General features: G+C 36.3%; 1 protein-coding gene across 1 annotated transcript in view; it reads right to left on the bottom strand.

The window, feature by feature from the left end:
- MET (MET proto-oncogene, receptor tyrosine kinase) overlaps window positions 1–18,863 on the bottom strand; it is a 112,526-nt gene that overhangs the window by 78,027 nt on the left and 15,636 nt on the right. Inside the window, exon 2 of the mRNA XM_047097036.1 lies at window positions 6,917–8,133. Coding sequence (XP_046952992.1) covers window positions 6,917–8,119 — 1,203 coding nt within the window. The 5' untranslated portion in view covers window positions 8,120–8,133. The remainder of the gene's footprint in view (window positions 1–6,916; window positions 8,134–18,863) is intronic.

Raw genomic sequence — 18,863 nt, 5'->3', positions numbered from 1 at the left:
TGTGTATTAGAACTGTCTTGTTAACACTTCAGCTTTTCAAAAACCAACTTTAAGACTTATTTTTTGCATGAATGCCTTATTGTTTGCTACATTATTAGTTTTACCAAGTGAATCTCCGTGTAGAACTCAACTACTTAAATAAAATACAGATCATACCACCTGCTTCAAAAGGCACTGAGAATAAAGAATTAATTTAAAATGCATCCATCACATCATGGATCAATATAATCCACAGGTAAAGCCTACCTACGTTTTTGACAATGGTTTCAGCATTAACTGTATTTCTTTGCTGTTATCTTATAAAAATGTCATGCCCTTGCTTTTTCATTCTTTCCTGGGGTGGACCTATGAATAAGCTACCAAATGGTTTAAAGAAAGGTTAGCAGGAGGAAGAGAGAGAGTAGAAGATATTAATGGCTCACTGTAACACATTTTCAATACCCTCTGGGTGTGCCCTGTGATCTCACAGAGTATCACAAAATTCTGGAAAGAAAATTATTTTAAATTATTTTTAATAAAATAATGCAATATGCTACTTTTCATGGGACGTTAGCGTGTAGAATTCAAATAAGTAAGTTAGGGAGCAGCAACTCCCTGAGCCTGGGTGAGAATAAACGAGTTAATGGGAGGAGAGGAATCAAGTGTAAAATTAACAAATTTCTACTCAGATTTTTAAAACAGTATACTGAATCATTATACCTCAAGGATTTTCTTTTTTGCAAGATTTTGCTTTGGTAGCTATTACGTTTGGCTTAAGGCCAAGGTATCTAGTGTTTAGAATGAAGAATCCTCAAAAACATTTTTCATATAGGATAACATTCTCTCATTTCGTAGCATAGAAAGTAAGAAAACCCTGAAATCCGACTTCACATTTTTCATCCTTAATACAAAAATACTCTCTTGAGAGTGCTAGATTGTTTAAATAAGACATGCCAAACCAGTATAATTACATGGATGTTATTTGTAACACTGACTCCACATTCCCAGTTCAAATGGTGCGGTGTGTGGGAGATTACAGATACATGGCCTATAAAGAGTTATAAATCTTTGTTTATTTTATTAAATATTACGAGACATGCCCTGAGGATGACAGATCAATAATGGTCCTTGTGGTTTCCTGATGGAAAGCTGCAATTATTTTCTTCCATTACAACTTAAATGTAACCCAATTTTACTCATCTATCATTTTTATAATAGTAATAAAGAAACATCACTGTATGTTTATTTTTCTGCCTATTCCTATTATTCCTTGTTTGCATCTTGTTTCGATTTTGTTTTCATTCAAAATTGTTCTAATCATTTTGCTTTCTTCCTCAGATGGCTCTGAGTGGTGACCCTTTAACTTTGGCACTCCTTGAAACGGAGATGGAAAATTACTACTTTAAGTTTCCTTTATTTTGGGAAGTGGTTGGCTACTCTTTGAATTTGAGTATAAATGATATTTAAAAAACAAGGAAGCCTGACACAAACAACCTGTGAAGTTGACTTTTTCTAAAACAGCATTATCTGAAAATTCTTGAATGCAGAGTATAATTTAAATTACATAAGCTTAGTATCTTACAGTGCCATGGACAGTCAGAATTGAAAGTGGGAACAGGGGCACACCTTATAACTTCTAGCCTGGCTCTCCTCTCCAAACTACCACCACTCCCCACCTCTCTCCCTCTTTCTCTCTCCCTTTCTCTTTTTTGAACAATCAAGTTTTAAGAAGGACTTACACGAATTAAGTATTATGGAGGTAGGTCACTCATAACAGGTAGGAAGGTAAGTGAAAGACTTTCATGAGCAGTAGAACCAGAGTTTACCCCTTCCAGAAAATCCAATAATCTATATTTGCCTTTCTTTACATAAAGAATTCCTTACAATATTCCTTACAATAATAATTGCTATTTGTTAGGTGCCAAGGACTAAGTTAGGGTCTTTTGCAAACATTTTTGCACTTGTCTTCCCAATGGTATTGCATGGAAGAAAGTGAGTTCAGAGAATTTAAATAATGCTCTTGTGACCAGACAGGTATAAAATGATCAGGTACAGACCAGATCTCTTTGACTTCAGTCTTGTTCCTTTAGACCATGCTGTTGTCTCCCAAAGAGCTACATTTATGGTTCCTTTTTTTAAAAAAAATATTTTAGAGACAGAGAGAGAGCGAGGGAGTAAAAGCAGGGCAGAGGGAGGGACAGAGAGAGAGAGTGAGAGAGAGAGAGAGAGAGAGAGAGAGAGAGAATCTTAATCAGGCTCCATGCTCAGCACAGAGCCCAACATGGGGCTTGATCCTGAGACCCTGGGATGATGACCTGAGCTGAAATCAAGAGTGGGACACTCAACCGACTGAGCCACCCAGGTGCCCTGAATTTATGGTCATCTTACTGTGTCAGGTACTCTCTATGTATTATTCCCAATTTTTACAAAACCGTGTGAAGTAGGTTTTGTTCTCTGCATGTTACAAACAAGGAGACTGAGGCTCTGAGGAGTTAAGTCATGCAGCAAAAGTCACACAGTTGATATGCAATAAGCTGGGACTTCTATCCAGGGGTGTCTGGCACCAAACTGCATGCTTTTCCCCCTCAACTGATCAATCACTGGTCATTAAGATGTTGGTGAAAATATTTTTTACTACAAGCCTACTCTTACTCTTCCAAATGCTTACATATGGAGCAAAACTTTGAAATGGGATTGCAAGAAAAAGTATAATGTGGTAATTGTTATTTTCTGGTTAGGTAAGAGATATTACAAGAACTCTTTTTCTAATTTCAACTCTGATTAAAAATCTTTCCAAAATGTATTAATCCAATTCTCTTAGTAAGTATAATTTAGGGAATAGGATCTTTAGAGAATTGGGGATTAAGAAAATTCTTTTATTCAATATTGATCCCATTTTTAAGGAACTGGGTCAATGTGTATTGATTCTAGTTTTCTCCCAGAGTAAATGTCATGTTAGTAAATCCCTTATATAATACTGTTGAAGAGTCCCATCAATGTGCTTAAAATGAACTGAATTTTTAAAAATTTTTATTTTATTTTATTATTGTTTTTCAGGAATAGAATTTAGTGATTCACCACTTACATATAACACCCAGTCCAGTACTCATCCCAACCAGTGTCCTCCTTAATGCCCATCACCCATTTAGCCCATCCCCCCCACTCAACACCCTGCCAGCAACCCTCCATTTGTTCTCAGTATTTAACAATCTCTTATGGGTTGTCTCCCTCTCTGTTTTTATCTTATTTTTGCGTCCCTTCCCCTATGTTCATCTGTTTTCTTTCTTAAATTACACATATGAGTGAAATCATAATATTTGCCTTTCTCTGACTGACTTATTTCGCTTAGCATAATACACTCAGGTTCCATTCATGCTGTTGCAAATGGCAAGATTTCACTCTTTTTGATTGCTGAGTAATATTCCACTGTGTATACATCCCATCTAAAATGAACTGAATTTTTAATACTGTTTATCCCCAAATTTGATTTATAAACTCTCCATATTATGGGACATTTTCTCAATTATTTTATTTTGAATAATAATGTGCTGTCTAGGAAATATGCATTAGACTAAAACAACTTTAATCAAATACCAGTTTAAGATGTTTACAGAGGTCAAATGATGAATGAGTAAAAAGGTGGTAACATATTTAAGACTAAAGATTTAGTAATTATTTGTGGGTATTTAATCTCATAATTCTAAGTGCTAGAAATCACTGTAAACGTATCTATCCTTTAAGAATCATTCTCAAAAGCAACATAGAAAATGGTTACATTGTGAAGATCAAGAATTTATTTTTATAGAACTGATACAATCAACTCTAATATTACATGAATGGGTACATATATGGCTTAGGATAAGTTTCCAGAAACAACATCGTATGCAGAATCAAAGAGTTCTGAAGCACAGACAACTTAGATGTGAAGATGATGTGTTCTGGAAACTATCAAATGACTCAAAAGAGGGCTTTAGAGATGTCACCAATATGAGAAGTATAGACCTGTTTCATAAAATGCGAGTGGGAAAAGCAACCTAATATGTGATCTGAAATAAGCCAAGTCAGGCTTCTATACTGGCTGGACCCCTACAACTTAAAAGACCCTTTCTTGGCACTCTCTCTGTCTGATCCTGTGATAGAAACTCTTTTTGTACATGGCGGAAGCTCAAAGAGGGCCAGAAAACCCCTGCCATGGCTTTGTTCACACACTGAGGACTGGGCAGAAGCCTTAGCACAAGGTTACCACTGCAGTTTTCCTCGTCTACAGAGCACACAATAGTCCCTCCATAAAGATCTGATGGATTAGAGATGTTAATAACAAAACTATAATATATGTGTTTATTCACCAACCTTTATGCCAAAACCAAAGCTCAGTTCCAAGAAATTGTTAGAAGGGTCACCTGATATCTTGCCAAGAAAAGTTGCCAAGACAAAATGGAGTCATCTTATTGCTTGGTCTTTCCAAACAGGTTTGATTTTGTAAATCATTTTGTTTTGTGTGAGTAAAGGCTCTCTAGGTGACCTTATTTTAAGATGAAGCTAGGAAATGACTGTATGCTGATTATTGGGGGAATCTGAGTTCTTTCTGTGGACTGGTGTATGAAAACTGACAATGTAGGTAGTTTCATTCTCAGAAGAATTTTGATATTTAGTAACCAGAGAAGATAAACAGGCAAATAAGTAGAAGAAGTTGGAAGGTATTTGTCTTTATGGAATTTGGCCAGTGCAAAACTTGGCTTCCCTGGTAGGAAGACTATGTTGGCAAGCCCCATCTGTTTTCCACAAGAATTTTGCAATGGGAATGATAATGATTTCAGGTGCAAATGGTGCATTTGGGGCATTTTTTTCCTGCATGCTAAAACTGACCTGAATTTCATTGGATAATCCTGACTTTTTGTTTCCCTTGGAAAATACTAAAGGAGCGAAAGGGATAAAAAAAAAGTTCAAATTTATTTTGAAAATTTCTAGAATTGATAAGTATTTTACACAGCGGGGGGGCTAAAATGTACAAAATAAGAAAATGAGATATCAATATTCCCTCATAAGGTAAAGTCTCTTTTTAATTTTTAACAGAACAAGATTTAAATAGCAAAGTCATGTGCTTTAGAGGCCCTGGAGGAACTTCTAATAGAATCTTTTAAAACTCGTGTTTCTGATGTAATTTATTGGATACAAAAAAGTATTTTCTCTGGAATGCTATTAATATTACATTCCCCCCCCCCCTAATTTCAGGTTTCTGAAAGTCCTTTTGTTTCCTTCATTCTTCTGTATTTTCTAGTGAAGAAAAGGGGCAGCCTCATGAGGAATCTTTATTGCTTCTTACAGAGTTTCTGACATATATGATATGGATGCAGGGAGAAATAAGTCCTACTAGGGATTTATGCATGCATATTATTTTTTATTCCTAGACTTTGGAGGGGGGAAGGAGGGAAGGTATGTCTTTAGTTCACTGAAACATGAATTCATTTTCTCAACATTTTCTACCTTTATAAGAAGTTGTTTGTAGTTTCCATTTGGGGAAGTATCTCAGACATTTCAGCAAAAGTGAACCAAATGTTTCTGAATTCCTATGTCCTTGGTACCCTTCAGCAAATTATATACTCTGTTTCATCAAGGAGATGCTTAATGTCCTTCCTGCTTACAATTTCAACCTTCTTTCTGAGGCTAAAAACTTTTAGAGTAGAGAGATTTGGATTTCCAAAGTCAAACCATCTATAGAAAAGCTACACTATTTGTTCATCCAATTATGATCACCATGGGTCATTATGTTAGGAGTAGCCAGGTTCATACGTTCAAATCTGGGCTCAAACCAAAAAGCCCAAGGACATAACGAACTCCTGTTTTGGTGCTCTTCTTCTAGTACCGAGTGATCTGATGGCTAGTAGGATAAACCCTCTAGTATAGCTGGTAGTTTTTACTACATCTAAATCAAAGCAACAGAGACTGTCCCTAACACCTCCTGTGAAAGTATCATTTCATGTAGGCTTAAACAAGCGTTGATTAAAATATTTATATTTATAAATATCAAACACCATCCAGGTAAAAGTACCTAACTAGAAGGTGGTAGACACATGTCTATTCAAGTAGAAAGTCCATACATGTTGCAAAGGAAGGATGTGAAAGCAAAACTTTTGTCTAGTTTTCTAAGTTATTCAGAGAAGTGTATTCACACATTTAAAAATATTTTATTTATCAACATTTTAGAAGAGATTTATTTTGTTTGTTTTTGGTTAATTTTCATGTAGTGCCTAGAATATAAAAGCATTTATTTGTATATCAGTGAGTGAATGGGGCCTTATAAGGAAAATGCCTTCAAAAATCCACAAATTAACTTGAGCTTCTTATTCTAAATGTTGTAAAGACTGCATTGGGATCTCAGCAATTGTGTTTAACTGTTATTGTGTTACAGTTTATGTAAATTTGATTAGAACTATTAAAACTTCTATGAGAAATAAGTTTAATAATCTGAAGTGTTGGAGCACCTGAGTGCCTCAGTTGGTTAAGCATCTGACTTTGGCTCAGGTCATGATCTCGCAGTTTGTGAGTTCAAGCCCCATATGGGGCTCTGCACTGACAGCTCGGAGCCTGGACCCTGCTTTGGATTCTCTGTCTCTCTCTCTCTCTCTGCCCCTCCCCCTTGTGTTCTCTCTCTCATAAATAAATAAACATTAAAAAAAAAAACAATATGAAGTGTTGACAAACATGTAAACCCAAACTGTAAAATATATTTTCTTTTAGAACAACATTAACTTTTTCTCAAGCTATGATTTTACAATTAAATGAATATTCAATATTTAAATTTTCTTGGAAAGAATGTACAAATATTTTGGAAAAAGATCATTTACCAAGCACCAAAAAGCCCTTGATATTCTTTTCAGACTGCTACTTATTCTACTTATACCTTATAATTTATAAGTGGAAAATTAACGTGACTTACCCTATTAAAGCAGTGTTCGTGGTTGGGTCCATAAAAATGTTGAAGACATCTCACGTTGTTTTTGTTTACAATCTTGTTGAAGAATTCATTGACATATTTGATAGGGAATGCACAGACGGCAGAGCGATTCATTGGTTCAGCAGAATCCGGCTTGCTTTGTGCGAATACTCCATAGAGAATGTCATCATTCAGGTTGGCACCTATTTGCTTAGCAAGGTGGGCCCCAGGCTTACTGACATATGCAGCTTGGAGAATATTAAACACTTCCTCCCTTGTGGATCTCTTTCTTCTCTTTTCTGTGAGGATACATTCCAGAGGCATTTCCATGTAGGAATGCAATCCAGAGTCTACAGAACAGAACCTGATTATTCTTGTGTGAAAAGTCTGAGCATCTAGAGTTTCTCGCTGGACTGTCAAAAAGTAAATAAAACGGTTGCTTTCAAAGGCATGGATGTATTTAATAGGGTAGGAATCTCTGAATTCAGGGAGAACATCAATATAAGACTGGTCTGTTAAAAACTTAAAGCCATCTTGAGTTTCCTTTAGCCTTCTCACTGATATTGAATGCAATGAATGATCTGTTAGGTAAGAGGAATTTATGGTATTGCCCACGAAGAAGTTGATGAACCGGCCCTTTTCAGATATCAGGACTTTGGTTCCCAGGGCACTCACCACACAGTCAGGACAGTGGCTGGACTCTTCGTCTGCCTGTGGGGAGTACATGCAATGAACTTTTGACAGTATATCAGCAGTATTGCTGGGTGGAAGGACATGTCGCTGGCAGGTCCCTCTGTGGACACTGCCACAACTAATGAGTTGGTCGTCATAGTACGTGTCAATAAGTAGAGCCATGTTGATGTTATCTTTCCAAACACCACCTGATAAATTGGCTTTGTGGCTGCAGTCCTGACATGGGAAACAATCTGGGTGTTCCAGCACGGGCCCAGTCTTGTACTCAGCAACCTTCTGAAGGTCTTTGTCATTTAAAACGTAAATATAGTTAACTGCACCAAGGTAAATATGATGCTTGTGTAAAACAACATTCTGGATGGGTGTTTCTGCAGTGAAGTTGGGAAGCTGATACTTCATGTTCACGTTCATCTCAGACTTTACTAGTGCCTCTCTGCACTCCCCATAGCTCTTCTGCACCAAGGTAAACAGAAGCACAAGGATGCCAGGTGCAAGCACAGCAGGGGCCTTCATGGTGAGAAGCTTATCTGCCAAAACATGTTCAAGGCGAGAGCAGTTTAGTTGTCATTAGAAACAAAGAAACTGAAAGAACTATACCAGTTAAACTATTAGAAACAAAGCTTCCTAACTGGAATTTTTACATCAAGTGAAAACAAAAAACTCTAGCTGGTTTCACATAAAGATGCATTGTACAGATGGACATGACTCCACATAGTTTAATTTTAGAACTCAAGCCAGAACGAGTAATTTTAGAGAACCATTATGAGATGCAAACAATGTTCTGTATTAAGACAATACAGCAACTAAGTTAGACTCTATTAGCAATAAAGTCAGAAACAGCAAGTTTCTTTCTTAACCGCTTGCTGGTTGTTTAATGTGGTTTAATATCTGTGGTTAATGACTAGGTTGATATTTAAGCCTTCTCAGTTAGTCAAGTAAAGGAACTGTGGTTCAGATTCATTTATTCTAGAAATCACAGCAGGCATTGTTTTCTTGGGAGCATGTAGAATTACTAGTCTAAATTTAGCTTCCTTTTGGAAGAAAACAATCATAAATTCTAGAAGCAATATGATCACATGCTGTTTATAGGATTTTGTGTGCAGAGGAAAGGTATGGTTATAATTTGGCTATAGCAGACCTATTGTTTTGGATAGACAAATGCTTAACTTAATGTGAGATCACTAGAAACATAAAAACAGCAAACTGAAAATGTATAAAATAAAATGTTCAGGGCTAAAGTCCTAGAATTATTTCTCAGAGAAAAACAACATATTGTTTATTACCAAGTCAAAAGCTATTTAGTAAAAAAAAACAAAAAACAAAAAACAAAAAACAAAACACATTATCTTAACATTCCATTGTATGCACATGGACAGTATTTCTAGTTTTCAACGAGTGTATTTGTTTTTCAGTTTTGAAAAACTTAAGGTACACGTTACAAACCTTGTTAGTTCTAACTATAAAAGTTGAAGGCAAGGCGGTAGGTTAGAAAGGAGAGGACTTAGAAGGAATAGAAACCAAATAGCTATTACTCTTTCCCCTCATTTTTTGGTGCATAATTCTGACAAGACAAAAGGAACCTTTAAAAACTTACTAGGCATTATAACTATGCTAAAGACTAACCCTAGGTCTACAAAATCTAACAACTAGTATGTGCATGGCTCTGTGCTTGCACTATGGAAATGGGATGTGGTACTTACTCTTCAGTAAACCTACAGTGTGGTTGAGAGACAGCACACATACAAAAATAACAAGAATGCACAGCATTATAATACCCTGCATAGCACTAACCAAAGCTAAAAGCATTAAGAGAGGGGGGAATAATTCGTACTTAGAATTATTATGATTATGACCAGTGTGTGCAAAGATACAGAGGCAGGAAAGAGAATATGGCATGGCCAGAAGAACTGCCCAGAGGGCCCAGAGAACTGCATGTAGTAAGCCCAGAGAAGCCCAAGGAAAGCAAATGGGGGAGATAAAAATTGTTGGAGCAATATTCCAAAAAGAGGCACTTTCAAGAGCCTAGAACATAAGAGAGATCACTCTTTCTGAGACAGCAGGTGAGGATAAGTCAGATGAAGATAAGTACAGACACTGAGGGAGTTCAGGGAATATGACCTCAACATTCTAAAAATAAATTAGGGTATATGACCATCACTGAAAGTAATGGTTACAGAAGAGGGACTAGGTTCTTCAGATTGGAGAAAGAGGTTTAGAATAGCTACAATAAGGCATGCAAAAAGAGGTCAGCAGGAAATGAAAGTAAGGATTGCTTAATAGCTCCTAAGACAAAACACAATGTGTTGTGGCTTTCTCTTCAAGTAGAAAGAGTTCTAGTTGGACCAGAGGGCAAAGCAAAGTGTCATTAAGGTGAAGAAGTGAAAGACGTATAAGCCATATAATAATAACAATAACATGTACTGAATGCTTACAATGTGCCAGGCATTCTGCTAAACCCTCTGATTTACTCTTTATAAACACCCTTTTCTTTTTAGGTTTATTTATTTGAGAGACAGAGAGAGAGAGAGAGAGAGAGAGGGAGAGGGAGAGAGAGAAAGAGGAAGAGGAAGAGAGAGAGAAAGGGGGAGAGAGAGAGAATGGAGAGCACAAGCAGGGAAGGGTCAGAGAGAGAGAGACGGAGAGAGAGAGAATCCCAAGCTGGCTCCATACTGTCAGCTCCGAGCCCGAAGCAGGGCTCTCACCCATGACCCATGAAATCATGACCTGAATTGAAACTGAGTCAGAGGCTTAACTGACTGAGCCACCCAGGCGCCCCTATAAACACCCTTTGAAGTAGAAAGTATTATTATTCTCCTCTTCCAGATGAGTAAACTAGCCAAAAGTCACACAGAACCAAATTCAATCCCATGTCTGCCTGACAGGAATCCGTCCAGGCTCTTAAATGCTTCACTAGTACTGAAGCAGCTTCCTGAGCTAAGAAGAGAGTGCACTGGAGCAGAAGTTAGACAATCAGAGCCCTGGGTCTTGCCCTTTCCCTCCCTAGCTGTAGGACTCTGGATAGTTCATCCACCTCTCGATCCTGGAGTGCAATATCTTCACAGAATTGTTTTAAGTATGAAAAAGAGATCTCATCTTTGAAAGCTTTGGCCGTTATACAGTGTATATATAAATGCAGGGTGTTGTACTTGGTATTTACATATGTAATTCTCATTGTTTTGAAACGTACTAGAAAATTTTTGGCAATAGTGGGGGGAATGACAAGAAGTAGAGGAAAAGAAGGGTTTAAAACAATTTTTCCTCTGAGAAGACAAAATTAAATTCCAAACAAACTATAAATATGTGTCTAAAACTTCTAGAATATATTATGGGGGAAAATTAAATGAACTTCTTGATATGGTATTAGTGTATCTTCTAAAATTGGGAACATTAGCCTACTACATAATTTATCACTGTATTTTCTTTAGGAAATATAGTAAAGAAAGAAAATAAATGAACCATTACTAACAAAAGAAAAAAAAAAAAGCATTACAACCAATTTGTACCTTAGTTGATATCCATTAATGCAATGTGGAGGGTGAATGACTTTTTCCTTTAGGCTTTCTGAAGGAGCCTTCAAAACGAACTTTTTTTGTTTTTAATCTGAGGTATTAAATTATGTTTTAAAAATAAGGTCCATATCTTAAAGTTGGTATAGAAGTCACTCACAGTAAGTACTAAACCTCAATTAACTAGAATCCAAGAAAATGTACAAATATACTAATGGGCTTTGTTGTTATCTCACTTGATGAGAAGGCAAATCATAAGAAAACCAGTAGGGAAGGAGGATATTTTTTCTGTTTAAGGGGGAAAAAAAACATTGCAGAATATCCCTGGAGTTAGCTAACCCAGTCTTCTTCATCTTCTTTACATTCTTTTGATAGCAAGCAGTGAAGCCATATTTCAGACTGAGAAATCAAAGAAAGGTTATTTTTTTTTTAAATTAAAGCAAATAACCAGGGCTAGAGCCCATTGTCAACAAAAGGACTTTTAATTAAAATACAGGTTTCTGTTTAATCCTCAGATAATGAGAACACTTAAACATCCCATTTCCTTGATCATTTCAATTAATTAAGTCTCCTCCCCATTAACAAAGGTGTATTAGACTAGATCTTCTCCAGGAAATGTCTGTCTTTCATAAGGAATGGAGGAGGGACACCTTCTGGAACTATTTCTTGCTGAGCTATGTAGCCTGATGACACTGCTGGTTAAATAAGTGGCAGTTGAATAGTCAAGTGCACAGGCTCTGGAGACAGACTGCGAAGTTTAAAACCATTTGCTGTCTGTGTGGCCCTTGGGCAAATAACTTCTCTGAGCCTCTGTTTACTCATCTGAGATATGGGAGTGATTGAAATTATCAGTGAATCTCAGACTAGTAGGGGAGACAGACAAATAGACCGCAGTTTAAACTCAATGTGGAACGGTCTATGAGGGTCCCTGAAGGGGAGCTTAACCAGGCTTGGGGAGTCAGGCAGGCATCAATCAATCATGGTCTTTCCTCATAACGCATCCAGAATCCTGAGATGTAGCCTGGGGGAGAAACTAAGTTTTGCTTGTCGCAGTGCAGCCAAATAGTTGTATGACCCAAAGCCAGTCACCCAACTTCTTTGGCCTCAGCTGCTTTCTTATTTGCAAAATGATAGTGTTGAACTCCTCATGTGCTGGAGCCCTCTGTCTCATGACAGCCTATTGCGTGCATCTCTTTCCAACTCTGAGTTCAGTGACCTATCTTGAAATCCACCTTGGGTGGAGTATTTACACCACAGAAATTGGCAAACATTACAAATCAGGGCTTTTTTCCTTCCCTGAAGATTATGAAATATTTATAAGCACACTCCTGGGCTGAACTAATGACCTCCAAAAGTTATTTTCTAACTGTAATAATTTTCAACTCTGAGATTGTTTTTTTACAATTACATTCTACTTCAATGCTATTGCATTGGCATATATTGCTTTTTCTTTTCTATCTATATAATCTGCCAGATCGGGATGTGTGAGCAATTTTAATATTTATATTGGTAGTGATTCCAGAAATACTTTCATTTTTCATACATTTTTGTCTTGATACATTTATTCCTGTGATGTGCCTGGATCAGGCTTTCAATATAGAATGACTTTTTTACTGTTTCTGTTTATTCTTTCTTTCTGAAATAGTGCTAGCCATCTAACCAACTTTGAGCTCCTTACTAAAAGGAACACGTAAAGATGATTCAAACAGATTGACTAATTCATTCTGTTACCATGTTGTACACATAGCAGGTGAAAATGAATCATCCATAAAACATTTCTTTATTTCTTTTCAGTTGATAGTTAAGATAATCTCACTGGCAAAACATTTCCTGGGAGTAATTATCTGAATGGCACCTTGGCTATTAAACTCTTGGTATTTAGGAGTATTTCCTCTAAAGAGATTACTCTGTTAGCTAGGAATACCAGCTCAGCCTAAACTTAAGACAAACTACTCCACTATGTCTGCCATCTATCTGCCTCTAGTTTTCTCATTAAACTAACTTACATTGGTTTTTCATTCCCCAGAAATATATTTAATTCTCGAAGAATTTATTGAGTTGCCACCTGTGCCTATCACTATTACTGCTGTTGTCATTACTGTCCTCCTCATCAACAAAAACCGATCACAAAGCACATGTGTGTTGTATTCAAGCACTGATATCTCAGGAAAAAATACCACAGGTGTAATGGAATACATTTGTAAGAGAAATTTTCTAGACTTTGACAGAGATAACTTTGCTTTCTTTAGGAACTGATTTTCTTAAAATCGTAATAATTTACAATTACATAAATAGCACTATATAGTTTACAAGGTACAGTCAGTTACATCCCACCTCGAGTCTGCATAATTATAAGGTAAGCATTATTCCTGTGTTTTCAGATAATGAAACTGAGATTCATAGAAGATAAAATATTATGTAAAATGTACTAAACATGCAACATAGTTCTTGTTTCTAATTTTTTAAAACATGTATCGTGCTTATTTGAGCTGTTTTAAATTATTTGCATTTCCTAGAAAATATTTTTATTCAAAAGCACAATATTTTGGTAAACATTTGTTTTTACCTACCCAGTTCTCAACGTCTCTACTACTGGCAACTCGTTTGAAAACCCTCCCTCTTCTATCTAATGGGGCTGTCATCACATGGCTTACCTCCTTACCACAAGGTGAGCTTGCAGACCAAGCTGGCCTTTCAATGAACTTTTCCTTTGATGCAGAGCTTGGTCAGGATAAGCACGTGACCAAAGCAAGACCAATCAGAGTCTTTTTAAGATTTAATACAGATACTGGGAGAGGACCTCTCTCTTTCAAAGATCACAAGCACTAAAAATGATGTTAACTTAGAGCATCTAATGACCAACTTTGGCATCCATTATGTGGACAAAGCCTGACTGAACATGAAACTGACCCATGTGACAGGAGAACCCAGACACGGAGAAAGGGAAGTTCTCGATGTTATTGTTCAAGCCTCTGTGCCCACCATGTGTAAAACTAATGGAAACCAGTGAAATCTTTCTCCCTTCCTTTCTCTCTCTCTTTTTTTCCATCAGCAGTTTCATTGCGATTCTTTTATTCCTTGCTCCTAAATAAGTCCTCACCAAACAATGTCCAGTTGAAAATACTACAAACCTCTGAATTCAAACACAAAGTCAAGTGCATAAAAGCAATTTTAAGTAAAATATTACAGTAATTAGAACAAAGAACAAAGATGGTTTCTTTATTTACTTGAATAATTAAATATTTCACTCTGATGGGGCGTCTGAGTGGCTCAGTTGGTTAAGTGTCCGACTTCAGTTCAGGTCATGATCTCATGGTCTGTGGGTTCCAGCCCTGCATCAGGCTCAGTGCTGACAGATTAGAGCCTGCAGCCTGCTTCAGATTCTGTGTCTCCCTCTCTCTGCCCCTCCCCCACTGGTGCACTGGCTCTCTCTCGCTCTTCCTCAAAAGTAAATAAACGTTTAAAAAATTTAAATATTTCACTTTGGATTTAGAAACACATTTATTAGTTAAAATTTCTGAGGTGGTATACTAGTTTTTTCCTGCCATATAATTCCAAATTTTTTCTATATTTACATAATATAACCTCAAGACAGAAATAATGTATCTAAGTGAAGAGGCAAGATATAAAAAGCAGAAAACATTTCAATCCTGCTTTTAAGTATATAAAAGGGATTTACGATGATGGAAAATGGCCGAGGCCCCATATTAAGGAAATTGCAGCCATAAAAAACAGTCATAGCTAAATCTCCAGGAGGACTTGCCAGAGTGAAATCCTAAGAAAAATTCTTAGCCTTCTCCACACTTATATTATTTCTATTAACTTTTTTTTTTTTTTTTTTTTTAAATTTTTTTTTTTAACGTTTATTCATTTTTGAGAGAGAGAGACAGAGCAGGGAAGGGACAGAGAGAGGGAGACACAGAATCTGAAACAGGCTCCAGGCTCTGGGCTGTCAGCACAGAGCCCGTTGCGGGGCTCGAACTCACAAACTGCGAGATCCTGACCTGAGCCGAAGTCGGACGCTCAACCGACTGAGCCACCCAGGCGCCCCATCTATTAACTTTAAAAGTAGGCCCATAAAAGCAAAGTTAAGAGATTCTAATAGGAGATTCCTGATGTCATTTAAAATACTGTATTTATAAACATTCACTGCATATGAATCATATTATATCACACAATATTAGTCAAATGATTGTCAACATCCATTGGACACCATGCACTTATCTAGATACTGAGAGTTCCCACTCTCAAAAAAGTATACAGTCTGTGGACTTGAAGACAGAAAGATAAATGCTAAAAATCTAAGTGTATAACCTAAATTGAAAAGTGAATGGATCTACCAGGCTGTTGAGCAAGCAAATTTTAAAACATTCTTTGTTGAACATTGGATTCTTATACCTAAAGATTTACTAGTGTTAAGAGCATCAAAAAAGCCTAAATTGACTTTAGAAAGATAAAACAATATGCCATGTCAAAAATCCCATCTAATGTAGTCAGATACTACTTTGACAATGATTTTTAACAGTAAGTTGAGGACAGAAGAAATCTTGAGGATTTTTCAGCCTATCCAATTTCTCTATAATATGACCACATTTAAATGATCTGAATACTCAGGGGTCAATCCTATGTCTGATATTTACAAACTCTTTTGTTTGACAACAGTCTTCCCAACAGTTCATAAAACCTACTAGAAAAGAGATGAAGTGTAGTGGAGAGAGTATGGGCTTTGGTGTCAGAATTTGATGTGATGTGAATCCGGGCTTTACCACTTACATACCTTATGACTGTAAGTGTCAGTTTCTATCTAAAGCATCGGGAATAATGATACACATCTTGTGGGATGGCCATGAAGGTTAAAGATAAATCATGAGACACTGGCATTCACTCATGCAGCATACATTGGCATTCAATAAATGTGGCTATCATGCTTATCCTAAGTTGTGTTTTAGCCAGTTTTTGCCTGCCTTCATCAAAAATGAGGAACTTGGCACAGTCTAGTGGGTGAGCCCACTCCAAATGCTTGGTGACTATTTCATCACCTTAATCCTCTCAGTTTAAATACTGTTATTTCTTATTTTCCCACACTTTGGCCATTTGTGGTTTTTCTCTAAACCTGTCAAGTTCCTGAAGTCGCTCTTAAGTTGCCCTCCAAGACAAAGACCATGGTAAAAGTCTTCCACTCTAAGGAAGAACAACAAAAAAGGAAAAATTACTTTACCACTTTAAAGAAGAGTAAACCCACACCATCACTGAAGTTTTAGCAAATAAAGATACAGGATTCCCAGTTAAATTTGAATTTCAGATAATAATGAATACTTTTTAGTATAAATAAGTCCCATGAATATATTTAAAAAAATTTTTAATGTTTATTTTTGAGAGAGAGAGAGAGAGAGAGAGAGAGAGAGAGAGAGAGAATCTGAAGCAGGCTCCAGGCTCTGTCTGAGCTGTCAGCACAGACCCCAATGCAGGGCTTGAACCCAAGAACCATGAGATCATGACCTGAGCCAAAGTCAGACACTCAACTGACTGAGCCACCCAGGCACCCCTCCATGAATATATTTTATGTGACAATCCTAGTTGTAAGCAAATGGAGAAAAATCAGGGAACAACTACCCTTTTTACTAACAGAATTCAGATTGAAAAGATTTTGGCCAAACATATTTATCTATTGGAGTAGAACAGTATTTTTAAGGTTTTTATAGCACATATATGTTGCATAACTGCATATGATTATTTTGTTTCTGTTGTTTTGTTGCTATGTGTCTAAAACATGCTGTTTTCAAAGTGATTATCTGTACACAATAAACTTTATTTGTACAGTAAACTTTACACAGTAAACTGCTCCTAACGGGTGATTTTAAATATCATGTGAAGATATAATTATGTGAAAGGGAGTAAAAATTCTTTTTTTTTAATTAAAATCAAGGAAAAGATTTGTGTGCTTGTGGAGAAAAGTTATACTATATAAGGCAATCTGTCATTGACACAAAATTTCTAGAACAAAGAAAGTATCTTTAGATTGATTTGTATACTTAATTTATAACAAAAAAGCTTACTAAAAATCACATATAGGTGGCTATAGGAGAAAACAAGTTAGACTAAACTTGGTGCAATAATAATTTTCACATGTTATAATTAATTAATGTTTTAGGGGCTCCTCTAAACATTGAGGCTTGATTACTACACAAATGTTATTTCTTTGAAAAAGACCTAAATAGTGCTTTTATTCAGATCCTTATCCAATACTGCATCCTTTCTTCTTCCAAAAAACATTTTTAAAGTTGAAAATCATAGAATTATAGCGTTAGAAAAAGCCAACTGTGCATTTTCTAGTTGTAACATATGACTGAGACCATTGTCCAAATCTGATCTGGTAAGAATACAGATAAAAGAATAGAATTTCATTATATCCTCAAGATTATCCTTCATACATTCATAATCTGTTAGTAAACATCTTTGTCCTTTTAAGAATTGCTGAAAGTATTCAAGTTCTGGGAAAGAAGAATAAATGGATATTTGTTTTAACATTGTACATACTATAAAAAGTCCTATTGAGAAAATACATTGAATTGTCAGAGTTCTGAATGATTGGAAAGGCTTTTGTCTCATTAATAAGTTGTAGGTCAGACAAGAACGTTTCATTATTCTTGAAAATGTGAACACTGAACTTTCACTATTAAGAAAGTGCTAAGAAGCTTGAAATCCTATAAAAGTACTTAAAAATAATTTGTGGCCTAATGGATAGGTGTAATTTTATAGTTTAGATTGTGCAGAAGTGCTACCAGGTTTTCTTCAATTAATCCAGGGACAGTGAATAATGAGAAAGTACAAATCTCACTTGAGAAACATCTTCCTAAGCATGTAAGTTAAAATAAAATAAGCTTAGCAACTTTTTCCAGTTGTATTCAAGCACAGGGTTGGAATACGATAAACCTGACTGAAGAGTCAGAATGTGAAGCACTAAAGGGAGACCAGTTAGAAAGGAAGCTGGTACATTACTCATTAATGAATCAGACATATTTCCCTTCCTCAGTGTTTGAAAATGTCCCCAGCATAAGGCATGGTGAATTCCAAGTGTGGGGAGTTGTGCTCAGAATTGGGTCTATATAACTGATGAAACCTCCTGTGGTGTTACCTAAAGCAGAAATCAAATGGTTGTGAGAAATGGTGGTGGTGAGTAGATCCCATTTGTGTCCTGGTGGCTGTCAGGTAAAGAGGAACCAGCACCTAGGGAAAGAGAGACAATGGGAGAGGCATGGGGGTGCCTAAACTGGAAATATACAGTCAAATCCATGTCATGTGGGCATTACTCTGTAACACTAATTTCACTAAGTTCTTCGGGTAGGTCTGAATTTTATTTTGCTCATACCTGAGTACTTTTCTTGGAAATCAAAGTTAGCAAGTAGATTCTCTCCCAGGGGAATGAACTAGGGACCTTTTTCAAGATAAATTTTGTCAGTATATAACATAGTCTTTTTCAGGAAAAGTAGAAAAAACTTTAAGAAATCATAAAAATACTATGGAAGGAATAGCCAAACCTATCACATTTTATATAGATGTGGATTCCTTGGCTGAACATAATGCAATTAACAATGTTGGGAGAAAAATTAAAAGCATATAAATATCACTACATTGAGTTCAATATATAATCAGAGAATAAAAGAGCCAAATAAACTTTCTATAAAAATCTTAAAATACTTTTAAAGGGATAGAGAATGTCAAGCAAAAGCTATCCTTGTAAAAAACAGAAC

Source organism: Lynx rufus, unplaced genomic scaffold (genome assembly GCF_022079265.1).
Source record: "Lynx rufus isolate CCGP_SWC_20201006 ecotype Redwood Valley unplaced genomic scaffold, mLynRuf1.p SCAF_4, whole genome shotgun sequence".
NCBI classification, from domain to species: Eukaryota; Metazoa; Chordata; class Mammalia; order Carnivora; family Felidae; genus Lynx; species Lynx rufus.
Note: the sequence above shows the minus strand (reverse complement) of the source record. Positions and strands in the feature narration are given on the sequence as shown.